The sequence below is a fragment of the Chiloscyllium punctatum genome, chromosome 29 (assembly GCF_047496795.1).
Source record: "Chiloscyllium punctatum isolate Juve2018m chromosome 29, sChiPun1.3, whole genome shotgun sequence".
Classification (NCBI taxonomy): domain Eukaryota; kingdom Metazoa; phylum Chordata; class Chondrichthyes; order Orectolobiformes; family Hemiscylliidae; genus Chiloscyllium; species Chiloscyllium punctatum.
Genome location: NC_092767.1, coordinates 13313891 through 13339121, shown reverse-complemented (window position 1 = coordinate 13339121; position 25231 = coordinate 13313891). Strand labels below are relative to the sequence as shown.

The 25231-nt window shown below is 42.3% G+C and overlaps 1 protein-coding gene across 4 annotated transcripts; it reads right to left on the bottom strand.

Annotated features, from left to right (window-relative positions):
* Positions 1 to 692: 692 nt before the first annotated feature.
* On the bottom strand, positions 693 to 20628 carry LOC140454410 (NACHT, LRR and PYD domains-containing protein 3-like). Of its 4 annotated transcripts, none has more exons than XM_072549108.1 (9): positions 20388 to 20628; positions 19987 to 20071; positions 18719 to 18888; positions 14793 to 14964; positions 14628 to 14693; positions 10963 to 12709; positions 7066 to 7152; positions 5446 to 5613; positions 693 to 805 (listed from the first exon to the last, which is right to left on the bottom strand). In XM_072549108.1, exons 2-9 carry the CDS (start codon positions 20048 to 20050, stop codon positions 718 to 720), a joined length of 2562 nt encoding a protein of 853 aa, XP_072405209.1. In that variant the 5' UTR covers positions 20051 to 20071; positions 20388 to 20628; the 3' UTR covers positions 693 to 717. The 4 variants fall into 4 exon arrangements, with proteins under 4 accessions (XP_072405209.1, XP_072405210.1, XP_072405212.1 ...); XM_072549109.1 differs by lacking the exon at positions 20388 to 20628 and adding an exon at positions 20221 to 20379; XM_072549110.1 differs by lacking the exon at positions 693 to 805 and having other exon boundaries at positions 5549 to 5613; positions 7062 to 7152.
* Between the last annotated feature and the right edge of the window lie 4603 nt (positions 20629 to 25231).

Here is a 25231-nt window from a genome sequence, read left to right as displayed (position 1 = left end):
TACTAGGATGTTACCTGGACTGGAAGGTTTGAGCTACAAGAAGAGATGAGATAGGATGGGACATTTTCCCTTGGAGCGCAGGAGATTTAGGGGTGACCTTATACAGAACTATAAAATCAAGAGAGACGTAGATAAGGTAGGTAGCCAGCAGCTTTTCCCCAAGGGAGTCTAAAACTCTGGGGCATATGTTTTAAGGTGAGAGGGGAGAGATACAAAAGGGTATAGAGAGGCAGTTTTCTTTACACTGAGGATGGTGAGTGTCTGAAATGGGCTGCCAGAGGTGGTGGAAGTGAGTACAATTTCATCGTTTAAGAAACATTTAGACAGGTGTATGGATGGGTTAGATACGGGGGGTACATGGACCAAACACAGGCAAAAGGGACTAGTTTAACGGTGAAAAGTGGACAGCATAGCCACGCTGGCCGAAAGGCCTGTTTCTATGATGGCGATCTCTCGGACTCTTTTATAAAAGCTTCACAGTCACAGCTCCATCTCCCTGTGCTCGACGGTGAATATCACCCACACATCGACACTCACCAACTGCGACTGAAAGTTTCTACTGAATACTCCACATCGTTCCCATTCTATTTCAGAATTCCAGGAATAGTTTTTCTTGAGCCAATGTAATATCTCATGTGTTTCACTTGATGGAGCTGAGAGAAATACACCTCTCACTAATATCAAGTCCAAATAGTTAGCAATTTCTTGATCCTTTGATCACACAAATACTCGGACACCAGCCCTGCATTCTCTCAGTGATCGGAGCTGCTTCTTTCCATCTGAACTGAACTGATTCCTCCATAATCTAAGAAAGAAATTAATGATTAATAACCAACCAATTAATAAAGTTCAAATGACAGAATCATTCATAATTTTCCAATTGAAACACACATTTTGAAATCAATCTTTGAGCAGCTACACAGTAACAAATGGGTGTAAGTGGTGGGGGAGAGAGAATCTAATGAGCTGCTGCACACACAGACAGTGCTGTAAGAAACTAAGGTGTTGATATTTGGGGAATGATGTAAATTGAGGATGTAGTTGGACTGGGGGAAATCACATTGGACTTGTAATGCAGTGACCTAGAGTACAAATACCAGCAACTGTCTGAATTTTATCTCAAATAATTAATCCATCTGGAATTGAAAGTTAGTTTCATAGTCACCATTGTCAAACCTAATCAGTGATTGCTGTAAATACACATCTGCTTCACTCATGTCCATCACCAAAGGGAATCTGGGAATCTTACCTGGTCTGGCCCAGAGGTATTTTCAGAAGACATTAAATAGTTCTGACTGATATATAATGTGTGGTTAAACATGTATGTTTCAGATATGAATGTGGAATGAAAATGGGATGGATATCTGGTTTCAACTTCGGCACTAAAAAGTTTACAACACACATAATTAACACGGTAATGACTCCTTCCTAACGACTGGTATCAAGACAGATATGGGCAAGGATTTTTATTTTGCTGATTTTTCATCAATTCACACTGAAATGTCGATTGCACTTTGAACACCACCTCAAAGACGTGCTTCAAATGGCAAATGGCAAAGACTGGGGAGCATCAGATTCTCAGTAGCAACACAAGGGACCAAATTCGTTAATTCGTGAGGACATTGTCAACCAGACTAGACCTGAAACTCACGCAAAGGGAACCAATAAGAAATAACAACTTGTTTCAACTTAATGAGATGGGAATCGCAGAGGCCATGGGGCTCAGCAGGAGAAAGAGCATCCACCATAGGGTGGTAGTGAGAAGTGACTGAGGAAAATTCTGGGAGTTGAATCACTAGAACAGGGAAGGAGATTGCTGACTGTTCAGTGTCAAAGAACAGCTGGATTAACCCCTGGAAAGGGAGGGTAAACAGCAGTGTGTGTGATTCAGGCGGGAACTAACAATCAACAACTTTAAGGCAGAGCAAAGAGTGTCTTTAAGCAAGGTGACGGTCCTCCAGGAGCAGTTGATGTTTGTCTCGGTGTGCGTCCCGGGGAACAGAATGAAGAGCACAGTCTTGCGTCATGGAGCTACTCAGGACGAACCTTGACAAAGGCCACTGCATCTTTCTCCAGACTTCCTTTGCAAAGACAAATTCCAGAAGGAGATGTGTGACAGTCTCTCTCCCTCCCACAACCCCTCAGAGAGTAGCATGCTGAGGCGAAGAGAGAGAGAGAGAGAGAGAGAGAGACAGACAGACAGACAGACAGAGGCAGAGAGAGAGAGAGAGACAGAAAAAGAGAAAAAAAAGAGAAGAGGATTCAACGACAGGAGCAGGGCTGTCGAGTTGCCTACATGCAGTGCCTTGGTGAGACCACACCTGAAGTCATGTGTATAGTTTTTGTCCCTTATCTAAGGAAGGACATTCATGCATAGAAGGAATACAACAAAGGTTTCCCAGACTGATTCATGGGATAGCAGGACTGATGAATGAAGAGCGACTGGATCAGTTAGGACTATTTCCACTGTAGGTTAGAATAATATGGGGCACCTTTTAGAAACCGACAAAATTCTAACAGGAAAGGTCAGGGTAAACACAGGAAAGATGTTCCCAAGGTCCAGAACAAAGGGTCAATGTCTAAGGATCTGGGGTAGGCTATTTCGAGCTGAGATGAGGATAAATTTCTTCACTCAGGTTGAGGTGAGTCTGTGATATTCACTGTCAGAGAGAATGTTTGTTGGCTAAAACACTGAATGGTTGGAAAGAAAAAGTTAAATATTGTTCTCAAAAAGAACAGAAATTTCTGGTGAAACTCAGCAGGTTTACAGATAGAGAAACAGAGTCAGCTGTGAAGAAGGATCACTGGACTCGAAACATTAACTTTACTTTCTCTCCACAGATGCTGTCAGGCTTGTTGAGTTTCTTCAGCAATTTTGGCTTTTGTTTCAGGTTTCTACTATCTGTATTTCTTTGCTTTAGTATGTCATGTTGTGGCTGTGCAGGCCATTGCTTTGGCCACTTTTGAAATGCTGCATGCAGCTCTGGGCTTCTTGCTATAGGTAGGATGTTGTGAAAATTGAAATGGTTCAGAAAGGATTTACAAGGATGTTGCTGGGGTTGGAGGGTTTGATCTAGAGGGAGAGGCTGAATAGGCTGGGGTTGTTACCCTTGAAGCATGGGAGGCTGAGGGGTGACCTTATTGAGGTTTATAAAACAATGAGGAGCATGGGTGGGGCAAATAGACAAGATGTTTTCCCCAGGGTTGGGGGAGACCAAAACTAGGGGGCATAGGGTTAAGTTGAGGGGGCAAGATTTAAAAGGGTCCTAAGGGGCAACTTTTTCACACAGTGGGATGGTATGAGATTGGAATGAGCTGCCAGAGGAAGTAGTGGAGGCTGGTACAATTACAGCATATAAAAGGCATCTGGATGGGTTTATGAATGCGAAGGGTTGAGGGGGATTAGGGCCAAATGCTGTCAAATAGAGTCTGTGATGATGCTGCTCCTTTAACAAGGTTCTTTTGCACTTGGTTTTCTTCCCCCCAGAGAGATCGTAAAAGACACAGGTTCCAAAAGGTTTGGGTTTCAAAGGGTTTTCGGGCCAGTTTGATTATAGCTACAGATACTGCCTCCAGCAAAAAGTTTTATTTTTAAAAGAATTTGTGCAATGAAAGGGGAATGGTCACTTCCCCCAGCTCAGCTTTTCTCTGGTTTGATTTGGTGTTTGGACATCTGGCTATTCACTGAAAGCAGACAGGGAGTGTTTTGAGGCTGCTGATCCAAGAAACAGTTACGTGAAAGAAGCAGGTTCATGCTGATCCTCTCTGTCTGACATCTCTCTCCTGTAAGACCCGGTGTTTGATGCTACCTTTTGCGCCACAAGGTGTTTATGGGGATTGTTGCAAGTATAGGGAACAACAGGTAAAGTCTGTTTGGTTTTTGGATAGGTGAGGCTATTCTGCATTCAGTTCTCTTTGCTTCTATTTCATTGGGTAATCTTGTAAATAAATTTGGTTTTGTTTAAAACGAAGTGGATTGACCAATGGCACCTCTCCTGGAATATCCACTTTACACTTTCTTAAAACAACGAGCAAAGTTAGGGTCTAGGCTACTTTCTTGAAATGTTTTGAGGGGGTCTGGCTTGGTCCATAACAAGTCAGAGACATGTACAGCACAGAAACAGATCTTTCGGTCCAACTCGTCCATGCTGACCAGATATCCGAACCTAATCCAAAAATCATTCAACACCAGGTTATAGTCCAACAGGTTTAATTGGAAGCACTAGCTTTTGGAGCACTGCTCCTTCATCAGGTGGTTGTCCGGAGCAGCGCTCCAAAAGCTAGTGCTCCCAATTAAACCTGTTGGACTATAACCTGGTGTTGAGTGATTTTTAACTTTGTATACCCCAGTCCAACACTGGCAGCTCCACATCCTAACCTAATCTACTTCCATTTGCCAGCGCTTGCCCCATTTCCTTCCTATTCTTGTGTCCACCTAGATGCCTTTTAAACATCATAATTGTACCAGCCTCCACTATTTCTCTGGTTGCTCATTCCATACAAGCACCACCCTCTGCATGAAGAGGTTGCCCCTTAGGTCCCTTTTCAATGTTTCCCCTCTCACCCTAAACCTCTAGTTCTGGACTCCCCCATCCCAGAGAAAGACCTTGTCTATTTACCCTAACCATGGGACTCATTATTTTCTAAACCTCTATAAGGTCACCCCTCAACCTCCGACGATCCAGAGAAAACAGAGTTTATTCAGCCTCTCCGTACAGCTCAAAGCCTCCAACACTGACAATAACTTTGTAAATCTTTTCTGAACCCTTCCAAGTTTCACAACATCCTTCCTCTCGGAGAGACACCAGAATTGCGCAGAATATTCCAAAAGTGGCCTAACCAATGTCATGTACAGCTTCAACATGACCTCCCAACTCCTATACTCAGTCCTCTGACCAATAAAGGAAAGCATACCAAATGCCTTCTTCACTATCCTATCTACCTGTGACTCCACTTACAAGGAACTACGAACCTGCACTTCAAGGTCTCTTTGTTCAGCACAGTCCCCAGGACCTTCCCATTAAGTGTATAAGTCATGCCCTGATTTGCCTTTCCAAACTGTATCACCTCACATTTATCTAAATTAAACTCCATCTGAACTAGATTAATTTGGGGTATCTGTTCAACATGGACAGTTAGACAAAAAAGCCTGTTTCTGTGCTGAACATCTCTATAACGCCAGGCAGATAAAGTTCTTCAGGGTTAAAGGGGTCAAGGATATCAAGGAGAAAACAGGAATAGGGTTTAAAGTTGGATAATCATTCATGGTATATATAATGATAGATCAGGGTCTATGGGCTGAATGGCCTGCTGCTGTTCTGATTTTCTATGTTCAGGTGAATTAATATGTTAAGCACCCCTGAAGAACTTGCTGTGGACATGACTTAAGGAAATTATTGTTTACAATACAATGGAAATGTTTAATGTTTTAACATATGCACTCACTGAATCAGCTCCAAATTCTTGCAGTTGATGATGAAGTTTCTCATTTTCGGAATGCAATCATCTGTGAATTTATTTCCATCCAGGTATAGCATTGACAATGATTCGCTCTGACTAAATGCCATCCTCAGGTCTTCAATGCAAGCTAATGTCAGATTGTTATCCTGCAAACTAAAGATTGATAATTACAAATCAGTTTTCAATACAGCTTGAAAAGATAAAAGAAATTCCACTGAGAAGGAAGAGCAATAATTGGATCAGCATAACAAAGTGAGAAAGCTTTTGAACCATCAGCCTCCTTTTCATTTTATTTGACTCAGTAATGACAAACTAATAATCAATTAACTTTAATGCTTTTAGTCTTTAACACTATTATTCCTTAATTGAAAGGCATTACTCTTAATTTTGAAAAGAATCAAACAGGGTACAGTGCAGGAGGAGGTGATTCGAGGCTCCGAATGAGCAATTCACTTCCTGCCACTCTGTATCCCGTGTCCCTGTGCACTGGGCCTTTCCATATCAAAGTTTAATTCCTTTTTGAACACTTCAGTTGAACCAGCCTCTGCCATGATGTCAGTCAGGCACAACATTCCAACCTTAACCAGTCACTGTGCAGAAAAGATGATCTCACATTGTTCTTGCTTCTTTTGGCAATTTCTTGAATTTTTGTGCTGATATACTTGATCATTTCATGGCAGTGAACAGTTTATTGCTACCGACTCTTTCCACTGAAATTATCATTTTTAATACTTCATTCAAATTACATCACAGCTTCCTTTCCTTCATGGAGACAGATCCAATGTTTGCAATCTATCTTCAGACCTTATGTTCATGATCCATGAAATCCTTTTCATGAGTCATTTCTTCCTTTCTCCGATGTCCTGCATCTCTCCTCAAGCATTGTAACAACGTGGGATGTAAACACATCAGCTTAGGCCAAATTGTATTAATTGAAGAAAAAAAATTAACTTTTTTACTTTCGTCTCTGAATCTTAACAACTCTTTTTGTTGAGAATCTGAAAATTGTGCTTCTCTAGTTGGAAGTGTGGTTTGAACTGGCTCCTGAATGATGGCTTAACTGTAACTTTAAAATAATGCTCTTTCCTCGATCTTTTAGCTAACGACCCTGTCCCATCATTCAGCATTTTAAACATCTCCATTGGTTACCATGTGACCATAATTTCCACAAAAAGATTCTGATTCAATTTCTCCCTAATATCTTCCTGTTGAAATTTGATTGAAGTCTAATATATACTTGTTGTGCAGAACAGAACAGAATACTCCAGGTGCAGTCTAGCAAGATCGAAGAATGTGGTGCTGGAAAAGCATAGTCGGTCAGGCAGCATCCGAGAAGCAGGAAAATCGACATTTCGAACATAAAGCCTTCATCAGGAGTCCTAATGAAGGGTTTATGTTCAAAACATCGATTCTTCTGCTCTTCGGATGCTGCCGGACTGGCTGTGCTTTTCCAGCACCACACTCTTGACTCTAATCTCCAGCATCTGCAGTCCTCACCTTCCCCTATATATTCAACAGTGGTCATGCCAAAGATACAGCAAATTCCCGACTTGCCACAAATCATTGCACATAAAATTTGGGGTTAATGTTGGGAAGATTACCTACTCCAATCGCTTTGTTTTGCATTCCGAATGCACCAAAGATGCAGACAAAATGTTGACTCCTGTATCTCCAATGTTATTGTCATTCAGCCTAACAGACAAGAAGGAAAAAACAATCTCTCTGATTAACATAGCATAAACTTCACCTTACAGAAACTCCATCCAATTGTTTCTCATTGACACACTGAGGCATGGGCAGATAGAACAGTGTTGTGCAGTATTAGAAAACAGATTGAAATCCTGCATAACTATTCTGACTGAATTAGTTGGTGACTAGTGAACACATATTTCAAACAATACGGCTGTAGCAGACATTGGTTAGGCCCCTGTTGGAATATTGTGTGCAATTCTGGTCTCCATCCGATTGGAAAGGTGTTCTGAACTTGAAAGGGTTCAGAAAAGATTTACAAAGATGTTGCCAGGGCTGGAGGATTTGAGCTATAGGGAGAGGCTGAACAGGCTGGGGCTGTTTTCCCTGGAGCATCGGAGGCTGTGGGGTGACCTTATAGAGGTTTACAAAAGTATGAGGGGCATGGATAGGCTAAGTAGACAAAGTCTTTTCCCTGGGGTTGAGTATTCCAGAACTAGAGGACATAGGTTTAGGGTGAGAGGGGAAAGATATAAAAGAGACCTAAGGGGCAACCTTTTCACGCAGAGGGTGGTATGTGTATGGAATGAGCTGCCAGAGGATGTGGTGGAGGCTGGTACAATTGCAACATTTAAGAGGCATTTGGATGGGTATATGAATCGGAAGGGTTTGGAGGGAGATGGGCCAGGGCTGGCAAGTGGGACTAGGTTGGGTTGGGATATCTGATCGGCGTGGACAGGTTGGACTGAAGGGTCTGTTTCCGTGCTGTACATCTCTATGATTCTAAAAGATATTTCGATAAATACATGAGAAGGAAAGGTGTGGAGGGATATGGGCCTGGAGCAGGCAGGTGGGACTAGTTTAGTTTGGGATTACGTTCAGCATGGACTGGAGAGGGTCTGTTTCCATGTTATTTGACTCTGACAAGTTGAACGCAAGACAGAAAATTGATTGTCTTATCTCCAATTTTTTTAAACATTTGTGCAATTATATTCCATTGAACTCATCCATATGTAATCCAGCAAAGAGTAAAAGCAATGGTTAATTGTGAGGCATTATTGCCCTGCTTGGATAACACAACAAAGAAAAAGACTTATAGACATCAATCAATCAATAAATTCCTGCATCTCTATTGTATTTAACAATACACAAGCCATGTTTTCAGTTCCAAGCAGAATGGATAATAGTTCATCCCAACAGTCATGTAAAATATGTGGTGATGAGCTGCCCAATCTCCCTCCTGCTGAGGTGAATGGTGAATTTTGTGCTACCACAAAGGACAGATCATGCCTCCTGTAAATCACAGACTGTTGAACCTCTATTTCAAACCCACCCTGACCCTCACCCGTAACAGTTTCAGATACATGAATGGCAGCCTTGCTGTGTTAGCAACGTATTCTACATTGAACTAGGTACAGCATTCACTTACTATTTATCTAGTGAATGGTTGGGTCAAATACAATACCAGATTAGCTTTAGTTTGTAAAAGTAAACTGCAAAGGATGATATTCATCTCTGCAATGGCACACAATTGGTAACAGAGATTGGGTTCAACAGTTTGATTTGCCACCTGATCTCCATTGCTATTCTCTGTCGGTGAACTGTGTTCAGTCACACACCAGGTCTGTTCATTTAATTGAGGGCCTCTTAGGATTAGTGTTCAAACATTCGCCAACTTTTCATTTAATTTATTATTTCATCAATTTTGATTTGTAGCAGTGAATTGCAATGAGCTGGAAATGATCTTTGGATTGTGGACAGCAACTTGTGTTTCAACAAAACAAACAAACAAGCTGCTGTTTGTTCGCGAGGTGGGGCCTCACAGTTAATGACAGGTTAGCTCTTGATCAATAGGATCCTGTAGATGTTTCAGCACGGTGGGAGAGCAGCACATTGAACCAGATAAGAAATGTTTGGGCATTGATCAGGCCAGTACCTGGGAATTGTTGTGAACAAGCCTGGGATAGAACATAAAATCAAAAGAACTGCGGATACTGGACATAAGAAACAAAAACAAAAATTGAGGGAAAAGCGCAGCAGGTCTGGCAGCATCTGTGGATAGATATATTTTGGTCCAATGAGCTTTCCTCAGAACAGCAATTTCCATTTGTTTCTGGGAGAGAACGACATGGTCAAACATAGACATAGATCACGGTTTAAGTTGGTTTTGGGACTGTGCTTTTGAGAGAATGAACCTAGCTATTGATGTTACAGCATGAAGATTTAAATGCTCCCTGCCTAACCTTGTACTTTATTTCAGAATTTCAGTCCTCAGAGTGAATTCAAAGGTGGCACAGATCGATATCTTCAGAAAATTAACAAAGAAACCATCAAATATACATTGAGAATAAGATATGAAAACCACTTAATCTGGCCAGTTTTGTTACTTTATTTTAATTATCCCTTCACTGTGTTTATTTGTCTGTCTGTCTGTCTTTTGTGTGAATTGCCCTGGAAACAAGGTTATTGGTTTCAAACTTTGTTGTTTAATTTTGCTCTGCTAAAGTTCCTATATTGGTAATAAATTGCTTTTTTCTGTTTCAGTTATTAACCCACCGTCTAGGTTTCATTATCAACAGAGTCTGCGATTGGTTATAAAGTCTGGTTAGGAATTGTTCAGGTTAAAATCTTTGAAGGTTTTAATTTTACTCTGTTGTGAACACAGAGGTACGATGATTTGGCTCGGTTCTTTGTTTCCTTGTCATAGCACTAGTTAAAGACTTTGCCAGACTCCTTGTGGCTTTTGAATGTCTCACAGTGTAAGACCAACTAAGTTAGCCTGGTGCTTTTTTTTCTATTATAGTTTTCACTCAGTATCAAGGTCAATGCAGTAGTAGCATTAAAAATAAATAAAAAGCATGGAAAACTCCTTGACTCTCAGAAAAAAAACGAATAGTAATTGTGATTCAGCTACTATAGTGACAAATGGCTCAACAATTAGCACTGTTTCCTCACAGCACCAGGGATCTGGGTTTGATTCCACCCCTGGGTGACTGTCAGTGTGGAGTTTGCACATTCGCCCAGTGTCTGCGGGGGTTGCCTCTGGGTACTCTGGTTTCCTCCCACAGTCATCTATGTGCAGGCTAGATGGACTGATCGTGCTAAATTGCCCATAGTTTCCAGGGATGTGCAGACTAGATGGGTTATAGAGTCATAGAGATGTACAACAAGGAAACAGACCCTTTGGTCCAACTCCTCCATACCGACCAGATATTCTTAATTAATCTAATCAAATTTGCCAGCATTTGGCTCATATCCCTCTAAATGATTCCTATTCATATACCCATCCAGATGCCTTTTAAATGTTGTAATTGCACCAGCCTCCACCACTTCCCCTGGCAGCTCATTCCATACCCACACCATCCTGCGTGAAGAAGTTGCCCCTTCAGTACCTTTTAAATCTTTCCCCTCTCACTCCCAGATCCCAAGGAAAAGACCTTGCCTATTTACCCTTAACATGTTCCTCATGACTTTATAAACTCTATATATAAGGTCACCCTCAGCCTTCAATGCTCCAGGGAAAACAGTCCCAGTCCATTCAGCCTCTCCCTTAGGTCAAACGCTCCAACCCTGGCAACATCCTTCTAAATCTTTTCTATAGCCTTTCATGTCCCTTGGGAAATGCAGGGATAGGGGAGGGGTCTGGATAGAATGCACTTCAGAGGGTTGAAGCAGACTAGATGGTCCAAATGACCGTTTTCTGCTCTGTAGAGATTCTATGATCCTATGAAATTCATATCAGTTGGAATTTATAAGAGAAAATCAATGGGTCATTGCTGACATGTTATCTAATTTCATCCGGATCAAACATACCTTAGAACTTTGCACTTGTGGATTGCAGGGGCCAATCGTTTGATCCCCTCCTCCTGAATATAACATTTCTCCAAATTCAACTCCATCACTGATTCACAAAGTTGTACAACATGAGACATTATAAAACAGTCCATTGGGTTCAATCTCAGTGCATTCTTTGGATTGGAGTCCCCAAAGTTCAAACGTTCCACAGATCCAATGGTCTTCTGAACTAAAGCTCTATTCTGAGACTCCGACAAATAATGGAATGTGTTCAGCAGTTTCCTCTTTCCAGTGACTCTGTCCAGGTTTTTGATTTCTGCCTGAACATTGGCCTGCAGCCAGTCTATCACCTGACAGGTCGTGTGATGAGACAGCGGACCCAGGAACGGTTCCAGATTTCGGGATGAAGTGGGTGTTGAAAGACCAACTAAAAATCGAATAAAAATCTCAAACCGACCATCATCCTTCTTAAAAGCACAGTGAAGCATTTCCACCACATTCTGATGCTTTGGACTCAAATACTGAGCCAGGGCGGCCAAGAATTCCTGGATGGTAAGGTGGAGAAATGTGTACACAATGTTTTTAGCTGTGTCATCCCTTTCCAAGATCTCCATCATGAATCCTGAAATGAATTTGCTGGACTCCAGCTGATGCTGAATGAAGTGATTCTCATTAAAAACAATTCTCCTTTTCGAAACTCCCTGGTAAGCCAATTCCCCGAGTCGCTGTAAAACCATCCGCTGGTCCTCAACATCTCGCTTGTGGTTGTCCAAGAGGTTGGAAAGGTAGATGGAGAAAAGTTGAGTGATGGTTTTGGGAAGAGGTTGCTTGCACTTCAGCTGTGTAAAGAGCGGGCCTAAGGTTGAGCAAATGATCCAGCAATATGAAGGGTTGTAGCACATGGTGTACAGGATCTCATTCTCCTCGACGTGTTTGAAGACATTGGTAGCGAGTTGCTCACTGCCAAAAAACTTTCTGAAAAACTCTTTTCTTTCATCAGCAAGAAAGCCCAGGATCTCAGCCCAAAGGTTGACATTGGCCTTTTCCAATGAGTTAAGGGCAGTCGGCCGGCTGGTAACCAGCACAGAACAACCTCTGAGCAGCTGTTGCTGTACCAGGGAGTGCACCATTTCAAAAACTTCACATCTGCAGTCAGGCGCAACACAGTGATTCGCAGAGACATCACCAGCCACGTGGCCAGTGAAATCAATCTGGTGTTTGTACTCATCTAATCCATCAAAAACCAAGAGAAGATATTCAGGTTTCATCCAGATATCTTCAATTATCTTTGCTAAATAAGGGTACTGATCCAATACCATTTCAGTCAGAGAAATGGCTCTGTTGATGGCATTAAGATTTCGAAATGTGAAATGTAGAACAAATTGGAACTGAGGATAGATGTTTCCTGCTGCCCATTCATGGACCATCCTCTGCACCATTGTTGTCTTACCAATGCCAGCCACTCCGCTAACCACCGTGGTGCCAGACAGGCTGGAGTGACCAAAACTGCTCCTGAATAATTGATCAATCCGGATTTTTTCAAGTTCACTGGTGACGTACTTCCGCTGCCATTCTTCATGTTCTCTGCCTCTGGAAAGGAGCTCATGTTCCACTAGTCTCCGTTCACGCAGAGTGGAAATAATGATAAGCTCTGTATATCGATCAGTGAGGGAAATGGTCGTTATTTTGCTGTCTCCTTTGATGGTGTGTTTGAACACATGCTCGGTTTGATGGAGGAGGTGTTGCTTGTGTTGATCTTGCATACCTTTCATGACAATGATCAAAATTATGTTGGCATTGTTCTTATTTGTTAATTAACTACATTAAAACAATTAACGAGAAGCAAGGAGTTTGAGTTGGGTAGCAATACAAAATATGGGAGTCAAATCCAAATTTTACTCCGCCGTGCTAGAAATTAATCTTGCCGAATAAATACTGAATGATAGTAGATTTTACATTATAACAGACAAGCCCCTCCACTCTATCGTCATCTCCATCTCCATTTGAGGAGAATTTAACATTGGAACATCTGAGAAGCCAAATATTATCACATTGTTCACTTATTATTATTTACTGCATTCATTTTTGTTTTGTCTGTTGTCCCTAGTGGAGATAGTATCAGAGTGTTTCTAATATTGATGTCTGCTTCAATCTCAGACAATTTATACCTAATGTAAACATATAGCCCACTGGCTGAATAGGGACTGTGCATAACTCTCACTTTTTCAATGCTTACTGTTGGGAACAGGATGAAAACCAGTGATACAATTAAATGTGCTATGTGAACCATAATTATAAAATAACACTGTCGATGTATAAGGATCACATTGGGATCTTCCACCAATTTTATCAACTCATTGTCCATTTCAGTGCGAAAGCTGAAGCCTCTCATTGTACAGTCTAAGATTGTATGTGAATGGACTCCCTATCTATTCTGAATCTTCGTGTGAATGTACCTATACCCAGTTTGACCCCATATTTGATTTCATGTTTTAACAAGTCCGAGACATAGATGAAGCAAATCTTATCTCGATATGAGCCTAAATATGTTTCCAAGTCAACTAATTGCCAGGCCAGACAATTGAGTACAGTCTTTGACACAGCCACCTGACGTCAGTAAGATTTTAGCAAATATGGGCTCTTCACAAATCCAATGTTTCAGTACTGTGTGTAGAAATGTGTTTCTGGGATATGTGACTTATTGAAAAACAATTCCTTATCTAGTCCTGGTTGATCAATTCGGTCAAGCTAATATCATTGTAGCCCTATTTGTGCCTTCATTCAATGCCCAAACAACATGTGTGCAATCTGATACATGTTGAACTCTACTACATATGCAGTTGGTAGAAATATGACACTTGGATGTTTAAAGATTCTGTTTCTATACGTGACCCATATCCTCACCTTCTTTAGGTCAATGTGTGTTTCAAGTCATTGCCCAGGGTGGAGCCGACATATGAATCAAGACCTTCTCCAACCAGTACATACATATCAGTTCACTCTGTCCACACTGTGGGACCATACTCTAACTTCTGTATTCACCAGATCTGACTTCATCAGTAACTAGTCTAGAACCAAATGTGATCCTATAAATGACATCATCTTTACTCAGTCTGTCATGTATTTGATTCAAGCTTTAACTGGGTCTGGAGCTCTATGTGACTCCAGCCCAATATAGACTTTGTAGACTCTGAGACTCTGGTGATATTGAGGTTTACATTTGCATAAAGGCACCCTAAGGCCGAGTATTGACAGTAAAAGCAAGACTTCTTTTCAGATCCTGATGTGACTGAAGGGAAAAGAAATAATGGCCTGACAAAGTACCAGGGAAGATTTTGAAACCAACTGACTTGCAAAGCTGATTGTGACCTTGTGGTTCAGCATCTAAAACTGGAAAGTTGGGCTCAGTCTGCTCCAGAGCAGCTGGGAAAATCAAAATTAGCATTCAGCAATTTCCAACAAAGCTCAATATCACACATGTGGCATTGAATTTGTCCATGCCCAAGTTCCAGTTCATTTGCTTCGTGTTGTAACTTTGATTGCATTTTATAGAAACAGTTAATGGTAATAATTTGGAGGGTTTGTTTCCTTTCAGTGATGAAATGTGAGACACAAATAAAATGTTAGAACTTAATTAATGCAGTACATTTTTATGATTAACGATTACTTTTATTTTGACTTACCTTTGAGGTGATCTGATAGCTCTCCTTCCATCTCTCCGATGCGTGCATTATAAAGCAAGTCAAAACCTGGGAAAGATGTTTCATTTCATTAGTAGTGTGTGGCAGCCTCACCCATTAAAGAGGCAACCATGTTTGATTGCTAGAAATAATTGGACCGTACAATACCTCTGCTCTGAATTTCTTTCAGAATGAGTTTCAGTTTTGGCTTTGATTCTTGCATTTTCACCAATGTTTCCCAAAATATTCGTTCTCTGCAGCCATTGGTTTTGGTCACTGTGCTCAGAAGATGTTTTGCTGCTTCCTTTCTCTGTTGATGCTCTGACAGATTACGGATATACTGGAATAAAAGAGAAGAACAGGTAAAATAGAAAGGGAAACGGGAAAAGGGAAACAATAGATGAAGGAACGGAATGGAAGAATGAATTGATGGAGGAAATGAGGGAAAAAGATGGGAAAGAAAGAAACAAAGGAAGAACAATGGAATAAACCAGAAAATGAAGAAATAGAAAGGAAAACAATGAAAGAGAGAAAATGATAAACAGCAGTGTCGGAATTGTGAAAAGCTGTTACATTAATGATGTTCCATTGGTGAAGAATATTAATCTCAGCACACTGATGAGACCTTCCCTCCCCTTGTGAAGAAGTACTATGAGGGAGACATTAGTAGTAGGCAAAAACAAGGGCTGCAGATGCTGGAAACCAGATTCTAGATTAGAGTGGTGCTGGAAAAGCACAGCATTTCAGGCAGCATCCGAGAAGCAGGAAAATCGATGTTTTGGGCAAAAGCCCTTCATCAGGAATAGAGGAATCTATTGGATATGACATGAAACTTGCAGTTAACAAGTTATGTGATAAACAAAACCAGACTCTACAATATTGGAAGTGGAAGTTTTGGGGTTTGGGTTTGAATCCATAACACTTGAACTATGATGCGAACATGAGATCCATGTTGTCACTTTAATAGCTAGAACCACAACACCTTCATTGAATTCCTACATTAAAAGTGGACTAGTTTCACTGCTATATCCAAAGAAACAAAAAGGAAATCCAAAACAATAAATTAGAAATTTTGTAGGAAACATTGAAAAGTTTGTAATTACCAGGATTTTATTGCAGTAAGAATTGAAAGGATATCAACGGTCATTATGGTGTTTGGGACAATTTGGGTAACTAGTTCTGATAACATCATGAAACTCCAATAATTGAAGTCATAAATATCCTTCAGCTCACCAACAGACACAATATTAACATCACTGCAACTGCATGAAGTTTTGCCTTTTCAACATGTGTGCTTACAAAGAACGAAGAACAAAGAGAATTTACAGTCCAGGAACAGGCCCTTCAGCCCTCCAAGCCTAAGCCGATCCAAATGTACTGTCTAAACCTGTCGCCCAATTCCTAAGCATCTGTATCCCTCTGCTCCCCACCTACTCATGCATCTGCCCAGACACATCTTAAATAAATCTACTGTGCCTGCCTCTACCACCTCTGCTGGCAACGCGCTCCAGACACCCACCACCCTCTGTGTGAAGTACTTGCCGTGTGTATCCCCCTTAACTCTTCCATCTCTCACCTTGAAAGCGTGACCTCTTGTTATTGAATCCTTCACCCTGGGTAAAAGCTTACCTCTATCCACCCTGTCTATATCCTTTATGATTTTGTAAACCTCAATCAGGATCCCCCTCAATCTCCTTTTTTCTAATGAAAATAAACCTAACCTACTCAACCTCCCTTCATAGCTAACACCTTCCAGACCAGACAATACCCTCGTAAACCTAAACTGCAACCTCTCCAAAGCGTCCACATCCTTTTGGTAATGTGGCGACCAGAACTGTACACAGTATTCTAAATGTGGCCGAACCAATGTCTTGTACAATTTTAACATGACTTGCCAGCTGTTATATTCAATACCCCGTCCAATGAAGGCAAGCATACTGTATGTCTTCTTGACCAGTCTATCCACCTGTGCAGCAACCTTCAGGGTACAATGGACCTGCACTCCTAGATCTCTCTGCTCATCAACTTTTCCCAAGGCTCTTCCATTCATTGTATAATTCACTCTTGAATTAGTCTCGCCTAAATGCATCACCACACATTTGTCTGGATTGAAAACCATCTGCCACTTTTCCGCCCAACTCTCCAGTCTATCTATACCCTCCTGTATTCTCTGACAGTCCCTTATGCTTTCTGCTACTCCACCAATCTTCGTGTCATCTGCAAACTTGCTGATCATACCAACCTTCCAGATCATTTATGTATATCACAATCAACAGTGGCCCCAACACTGATCCCTGTGGACCACCACTGGTTACCTTTCTCCATTTCAAGAAACTCCCTTCAACTACTACTCTCTGTCTCCTGTTGCTCAACCAGTTCTTTATCCACCTAGCTAGAACACCCTGCACACCATGTGACTTCACTTTCTCCATTAGTAAGGCATTTGATAAGGTTCCCCATAGTAGACTAAAGTCCATGCATACGACATCAACAGCCCTTCCTTCATCTATCAACTTGGTCACTTCCTCAAAGAACTCTAATAAGTTGGTAAGGCATGATCTCCCCCGCACAAAACCATGTTGTCTATCACTGATAAGCCCATTGTTTTCCAAATATAAATAGATCCTATCCCTCAGTACCTTCTCCAGCAACTTTCCCACCACCGATGCCAGGCTCACTGGTCTGTAGTTACCCGCAATATCCCTACTACCCTTCTTGTAAAGGGGGACAACATGAGCAACCTTCCAGTCCTCCGGCACCTCACCTGTATTTAAGGATGAGCTGAAAATGTGTTGCTGGAAAAGCGCAGCAGGTCAGGCAGCATCCAAGAAACACAAGAATCGACGTTTCGGTCATAAGCCCTTCTTCAGGGTTACTCTTCGGAGGGTCGGTATGGACTTGTTGGGCTGAAGGGCCTGTTTCCACACTGTAAGGAATCTAATCTAATCTACCAAGTCAAAAAAACTTCACAAGGGGTTGTAATTCCTCACTTTTGATGATCTGGACAGGACACTTCTTCAAGAGTCCCTCAACATTACCCGCCTCAGTGACATGAGTGGCACCTTACTGGTACTTGAACTTGAACTTCATAAGGTGACCTGTTTAAAACTTGACAACACATTTCTTATTTTTTTTAGATTCCCTACAGTGTGGAAACAGGCCCTTCGAAGAGTAACCTACCCAGACCCATTTCCCTCTGACGAACGCACCTAACCTATGGGCAATTTAACATGGCCAACTCACCTGACCTGCACATCTTTGGACTGTGGGAGGAAACCGGAGCAAACCGACGCAGATACGGGGAGAAACGTGCAAACTCCCAGGCAGTTGCCTGAGGCTGGAATTGAATCTGGGACCTTGGTGCTGTGAGGCAGCAATGCTAACCACTAAACCACCGTGCCGCCCATGACAATGTTTCACTTATTTCTAGGTTGAGCCAAACTTAGCTCTCTCAGTTCTGAATGACACAATGACCATAGTGTTCGGGCTTAAACCAAAAGCTGCATACAACATAAACGGAAGAATTCCATCATAATCGATTTGGAAACGGAACTCAATGGGTATTCCAGTGTCTCCCTTAAAACCGCTGACCCCAATCCCTCCCCACCATGGTATTTTTATTTGTGCTCTCTGCTAGAATCTTGTTGCTTGCAGAGCACACACAAGCTATTCTTCCCAGTGAAATATTCATCATGGCATTTCTTCCATCTCGCTAAAACTGATCTGTTATCCTGACATTCTCTGTCATGTGGTTTTCATCATCACATGATTTCATCCACGAACCACTAAGCCATGGGGTCCCACCTCACTAATTTCTATTTTGCTCTCAGTTCGTTATCGGTCCTTCAAGTAAACAACTTTTCATTATTTTTTTTTCTTTTGAAAAAAATATTGTTTCAGTATTTTCTATTTTCTGGTGCATTTTTATTTTTGTACCCCTGACCCTTACTTTTACTGTTTTTCATATCATTAATGAGATGCACAACCTTGTTACTTTTCCTGAAACTTCCAAAGGTTCCTTCAAATACATGCCCACTTCAATCATTTTACTGATTAATAATAGAATAATGGAAAAAATCTATAATATAACTTACAGCGTAATTTCCATTGCTCAATGAATCAGTTGCTGTTAATGTCAGGGCAATGCTCTCCACCAAGTATAATATTGCATCCTCCAATCTCTCACAGTAGAATCGGGTAATCAGGTTTAACTCCCTGTCGCTGTAACTATTCAGCAATTGACTAATTCCTTTTCCATCACCGTCTGTCAGAAGAAAGTGAACAAAACATGCAATTAAAAAATCTGATGTAAAAAGCTAAAGAAATATCACACCAAAAACCTTCTACTTTCAACCATTGATACAAAATATTAATTTGCAATAAATAATTGTGCGATTTTACTTGCAGACTCTTCCTGTCTTTATGTAGCATTTTCACAAGGATTAATGGTCTCTTTCTCCTTCTACATGACAGAGTCAAAAACTTAAATTGTTTCAGTTCTCATTAGTTATTTCTAATCACTCTGCCCATAGATATTACACATTTAGGGTAGCAGGCTGAACTTGAACACACTTAAGAATTCTAACCCTGCACCATAGGAGCCCTTCATTGCTGTGTTTTATTAGTCTATATTTCTACCCAGAAGTGTTATCACACAAAAATGAGTTCTTTCCCACTGCAACTTCTTTTTTTTGTATAATGAGCAGCCACCACCAGTAAAAACTCATGTATATCCAATTGATGATTTACAAGCGCAGCCTTTTTTGGGCAATGCAATACCAAATATAAACGTGGCAGCGGACGTAGTAGGAAGAGAGGGAAGGGATAAAGTCGAAATGGAGTTGGACGGGAAATAAAGCACTGTATGCCTCTGTGGTGCTCCATCCCTCTAAAGGCATTGAGATGGACATTCTGCGCCCCATCTCCAAGGACACCCGGGCTTGAATGGAACCACAGAAGGACAGATAGTTACCTCCCTCCACAGCCACACTGCCAAGACCTGTTTACAACCAGCCTGGCCATCCAATTGATGTTATGAGCTGGTTCAGTAAACTGAATTGTGTTTCCATGTAGCAGGATCGTGAGCCTAGATAATCTCTCCTGCTGCCACAGATCATGTATGAGGGGATAAAACAACTGTTTTTGTTCATAGGTGGTCTGCCCAGTGGCCAAGCACCAAATACCATTCATCTGCAAGTTGTGCTCAGGCTATGCAGTCTCCTGAGATGCCTGCCATGCTGTTTCCCATTCTGATAGCAACAGTTACTTCTCAGCCTTTCCTGAAATTGTAACATTCTATCCTGGAGGGTCTGATACTCATCAGGGAATATTGCCAGTAACACAGCTGATCTTTGAACTTTACCTTTTCCATTTCTTCCTTTCATTGAAGTACATTGTATTTGTCCCACATTTACTCCATCCGTCATAATTTTGCATTTGTTCACAAGCTAAACAAAAGAATATGTACCATTGTTGTTAGACTGATCAAAATGCTGGCGGAATTTTGTTGCTGCTGCTATTCAACAAATGGAAGCAAACTACATTCTAATAACAGCAAATAGATCGTGTTGATATCAAAACACTAAAAATATTTAACTGTATTGATTAAGATGAAGAGTCATCTAGACTCGAAACGTTAGCTTGTTCTCCCTCTGTGAATGCTATCTGACCCGCTGTGATCTCCAGCATTTGTTGTTTTCAGTTCCGATTCCAGCATCTGCAGTCATTTGTTCCCGCACCTTGATTAAGATCTCAGAGTGTTACCTTCTGGTTATATGATTGTCGTAGAGATCGACAGCACAGAAGAAGGTGATTCCGATTTATCCCCTTTTTCACACCTCTCTCAGTGACAGGTTGAGCAGATTAATATTTAACTGACACTGTCAACACCCAGCACAGTCAAGGCTTCCTGTGACCCGGCATGAAACGGTCTCACTCAGTGGGAGCTTCCACATCAATCCCGAAGGAGCGGGCTCGGGTTTGAGGACACACCTTGAGGGGCTGAGGCAGCGGAAGGAGCTTCCGGGGCCAGACCTGGAGGGGAGTGACGTCACAATGCCAAAGTCACGTTTTGGACAGAAGGGCTGCTGATTGGGCAGTAACGGTCAGATGACTCACTCTGTTCTTACCTGAAACCTCCATTCACCTTGCCCTCCCCATCAGGTTTAAGGGCAATGGGAGTCAGGCTGGTGGGGGAGCAGTACAGTCCTGGGATTAAGAGTGGGACCGAGACTGCTATTTCTAGAATTAATTGCATATTTATTGTTCTTTAATGAGATTTTAATTCTAGGGCTATCTAGTTTACTGTAAGTTAATTTTAACAGGCATTAATTTTCAATGAAATAGTTGTTAGAAGATTAAAATGGCAGTTCACTGGGTAGTTTGCTTATCACGTTGAATGTGGGAAATAAGAGACAGTTTGAACAGTCATGCCAACCAAACCTGTGGGAACTGTCCAGTTGGAGCTTCTGTCAGATTACATGGGTCAGTTTGGGGACACACCTCGGGGCATTCAGGAAAGTGGGTGGTGGGCGTCATAGACAGGAGTTTTATATCGTGGTCACTACCAAGGTTCAGGCAGGTAGCTGGAAGGGACAGGCAGTTGGAGACTGGGACACCCTTGTGGCTAAACCATCTCCAACAAGTATACCGTTCTGGATGTTGATAGGAGAGGAGTGGAGTGGTGGGTAGGGCCCGATCAGGGGATAACAACAGCAGCTGCCAGAACAGTGCTACCACAGCTGGCACTGTTGTTCAACAGGTAGGATCAAATTACAGAAAACCAGTACTAATAGGGGTCTCCATAGGCATTTCTATGGCTGCAAAAGGGACCAGGAAGGTGCATGGTCTCCCTTGTTCCAGGGTCAAGGGTGTCTGTGAGTGGGCATAGAACATTGTCAAAAGGAACAATGAGTTGAAGCTGTACAGGACATTGGATTGTTTCAGAGAATATCTCTGGGACACTTTTGGAATATTGTGTGCAATTCTGGTCTCCCTCCTGTAGGAAGGATTTGTGAAACTTGAAACATTTCAGAAAAGATTTGCAGAAATGTTGCTAGGGTTGGAGGATTTGAGCTATGGGGAGAGGCTGAACAGGCTGGGGCTGTTTTCACTGGAGTGTTGGAGGCTGAGGGGTGATCTTATAGAAGTTTATAAAACCATGAAGGGGCATGGATGGGATCAATCGACAAAGTATTTTCCCTGGGGTGGGGGAGTCCAGAACTAGAGGGCATAGGTTTAGGGTGAGAGGGAAAAGATAAAAAAAGGGACCTAAGGGGCAGTGTTTTCACACAGGGTGGTGCTTGCATGTAATGAGCTACCAGAGGAAGTGGTGGAGTATGGTACAACTACAGCATTTAAAATGCATCTGGAATGGGTACATGAATAAAAAGGGTTCAGAGGGATATGGACCAAGGTGCTGGCAAGTGGGACTAGATTAGGTTAGGAAATCTGGTTGGCATAGATGAGTTGGACCAAAGGGTCTGTTTCCATGCTGTACATCTCTATGACTCTGAGTAGCCAAAGAGTGTGGTACAGGTTGGTATGAATAACATAGGCAACCCCTCTGGGATTCACATCTCGGGATTACTCCATGTGCCAGTGAGGCGAGGAATAGGAAGACAGTGCAGTGAAAAACATTGCTAAAAGGCTGTCGGATGGAGGGCTTCCAATATGTGGATCGTTGGAATGTCTTCCAGGGCAATTGGGACCTCAACAAGAAGGAAGGATTTAACGCAAATTGGAGAGGCACCAATATCCTGGCAGGGAGGTTTGCTGGTGTCACTCGGTAGGTGTTTAAAGCAGGGTGGGAGAAAGGGAGGACTGCAGATGCTGGAGATCAGAGTCAACTGTGGTGCTGGAAAAGCACAGCAGGTCAGGTAGCATCTGAGGAGTAAGAGACTCAACGTTTCAGTCATGGGCTCTTTATCAGGAATGAGGCTTGTGGGCCAGGGGTCTGAGAGATTAATGGGAGAAGGCTGAGGCTGGGGGGAAATGTAACTGGAAATGTGTTAGGTAGGTGAAAGTGGCAGGGAAAGGTGATAGGATGGAGTGGATAGGTAGGAAGGAAAATGGACAGGTCAAGAGGGTGGTGCTGAGTTGGAGGCATGGGACTGGGATAAGGTGGAGGGAGAGGAAATGAGGAAACTGATCCATATTGATCCTGTGTGGTTGCAGCATCCCAAAGTGGAAGATGAGGTATTCTTCCTCCAGGTGTCGGGTGGTTTGGGTTTGGTGATGGAGGAGGCCCAGGACCTGCTTGTCCTTGGTGGAGTGAGAGGGGGAGTTAAAGTGTTCGGGGGGAGGTGTATGTGGGATCAATGTGGATTTCATTTATCTCTCAGTCCCCCTGAACGACAAGCCTGATTCTTGACGGAGGGCTTTTGCCTGAAACATCGAGTCTCCAGCTCTTCGAATGCTGCCTGACCTGCTGTTCTTTTCCAGCAGCACACTCTCAATGAAGTAGAACAGACAGGAAGAGGTTACTGAACACTGCAGGACTGTTGATCTGAAGTGAATTTGTTCTATTACAAGGATTATGGCACATTAAACAGATGAATTTAGGGCTTGGATTCATGCAAATAACTATGACATTGTAGCTATTACTTGGTTCAAAGAAGGAAAAGAATGGTAGCTTAATGTTCTATATTTTGTCATGCAAAATAGAGAGGGATGTAAAAGATGTTGAGGATTATTGATTAGGGAGAATATCACAGGTTTACTGAGGGAGGACATCTTGGAGGGCTTATCCAGTGAGGTCATATGGGTAGAGCTCAGGAATAAGAGGGCTGCAAACCTTTCAGTGGGTTTGTATTACAGGCTTCCCAACAGCCAGTGGGAGACAGAGGAACATATCCATGGAGAGTCAATGGAAAAATGTGAAAACACCAGGGTTGTGGTGATGTGTGATTTTAACATTCTAGAAATTGACAAGGACTCTCTTAAGGAAAGGGGCTTTTGTGTGGCTGGGGGTAGAATGTGTTAATTGAGTCCAAGAGGATTTCTTGAAGCAATATGTCTCTAGTCCAATTGAGGAAGGGAAATACTTGACCCGGTATTAAGGAATGAGCCCAGTCACGTGATCAAAGTTTCAGTGGAAAAACATTTTGGGAACACTGACCATAATTCTGCAAGTTATACATTACTTATGTTGAGGATAAAAGTGGTTCCTGGTGAAATTGGGAGAAGCTAGCAATGGTGATATTAGTCACAAACTGGAACAGCTACAAACAGTAGCTGTTTGTGAATAATATGAGACTCTTTTAAAGGCTAGTGAATTCCAGACCAGCGTTTCCTGTGAAAGTGAAGGATAATAATGGCTAGATTCAAGTGCTTTGGATGACAATTGGTTAAGCTACTTTTGGAATACTGTGTGCAATTCTGCTCTCTCTCAATGTGTTGTGAAACTTCAAAGGGTGCAGTAAAGAATTACAAGGATGTTGTCAGGGTTGGAGGCTTTGAGCTACAGGGAGAAGCTGAATAAACGGAAGCTATTTTCCCTCTAGCATTGGAGGCTGAGGGGTGACTTTATAGAGTTTTCTGAAATCATGAGGTACATGTATAGGGTGAATAGTCAATGTCTTTTTCCCAGGGTATGAGAGTCCAATGTCAGAAGGCATCGGTTTAAGATGAGAGAGGAAAGGTATAAAAGGGACCTAAGGGACAACGCTTTCACACAGAGGGTGGTGCATGTCTGGAATGAACTGCCGTTGGAAGGGATGGAGGATGGGACAATTACAACATTTAAAAGGCATCTGGATAGGTACATGTACAGGAAGGGTTTAGAGGGATATTGGCCAATGCTGGAAAAGCGCAGCAAGTCAGGCAGCATCCAAGGAGCAGGAGAATCGATGTTTCGGGCATAAGCCCTTCTTCAGGAATGAGGAGGGTGTGCCAAGCAGGCTAAGATAAAAAGTAGGGAGGAGAGACTTGGGGGAGGGAGGAGAGAATGCGATAGATGGAAGGAGGTTAAGGTGAGGGTGATAGGCCGGAGAGGGGGTGGGGGCGGAGAGGTCGGGAAGAAGATTGCAGGTCAAGAAGGTGGTGCTGAGTCTGAGGGTTGGGACTGAGATAAGGTGGCGGGGGAGGGGAAATGAGAAAGCTGGAGAAATCTGCATTCATCCCTTGTGGTTGGAGGGTTCCTAGGCGAAAGATGAGGCGCTCTTCCTCCAGGCATCGTATTGCCATGGTCTGGCGATGGAGGAGGCCAAGGACCTGCATGTCCTTGGCGGAGTGGGAGAGGGAATTAAGGTGTTCAGCCACGGGGCGGTTGGGTTGGTTGGTGCGGGTGAGGGAAAAGCCAGGTCCAGTTGTGGACAAAGAAGGAAATTTCTGTATGAAGCCAGAGGATGTGGGTGAGGACCTTAGTGAATAATTTGCATGGGTATTCAAAAGAAATGGACATGGTGAATAGTGAGTCTAGAAAAGGGTATGTCGATAATTCTAGGGCATGTCTATATAAAAGAAGGAGGAAGTGTTGGGCTTTTCAAAAAACCATGAGGTTACAAGTTCCCAGGAGCTGATGGTCGCTATTCTAGGGAGGAAATTGCTGGGGCCTTGTACAAAATCTTTAAATCCTCTTTAGTTACAGGAGAGGTCCAAGAGGACTG

Coding starts and splice junctions, on each gene's coding strand:
- LOC140454410 (XM_072549108.1), bottom strand. CDS start 20,050: ATGACGGATGGAGTAAATGTGGGACAAATACAATGTACTTCAATGAAA. Junction 18,889..19,986: donor GAAAGGAAGAAATGGAAAAG/GTAAAGTTCAAA, acceptor TTCTTCTGACAG/ACGGTGATGGAAAAGGAATT. Junction 14,694..14,792: donor GAAAGAAATTCAGAGCAGAG/GTATTGTACGGT, acceptor CATCTTTCCCAG/GTTTTGACTTGCTTTATAAT.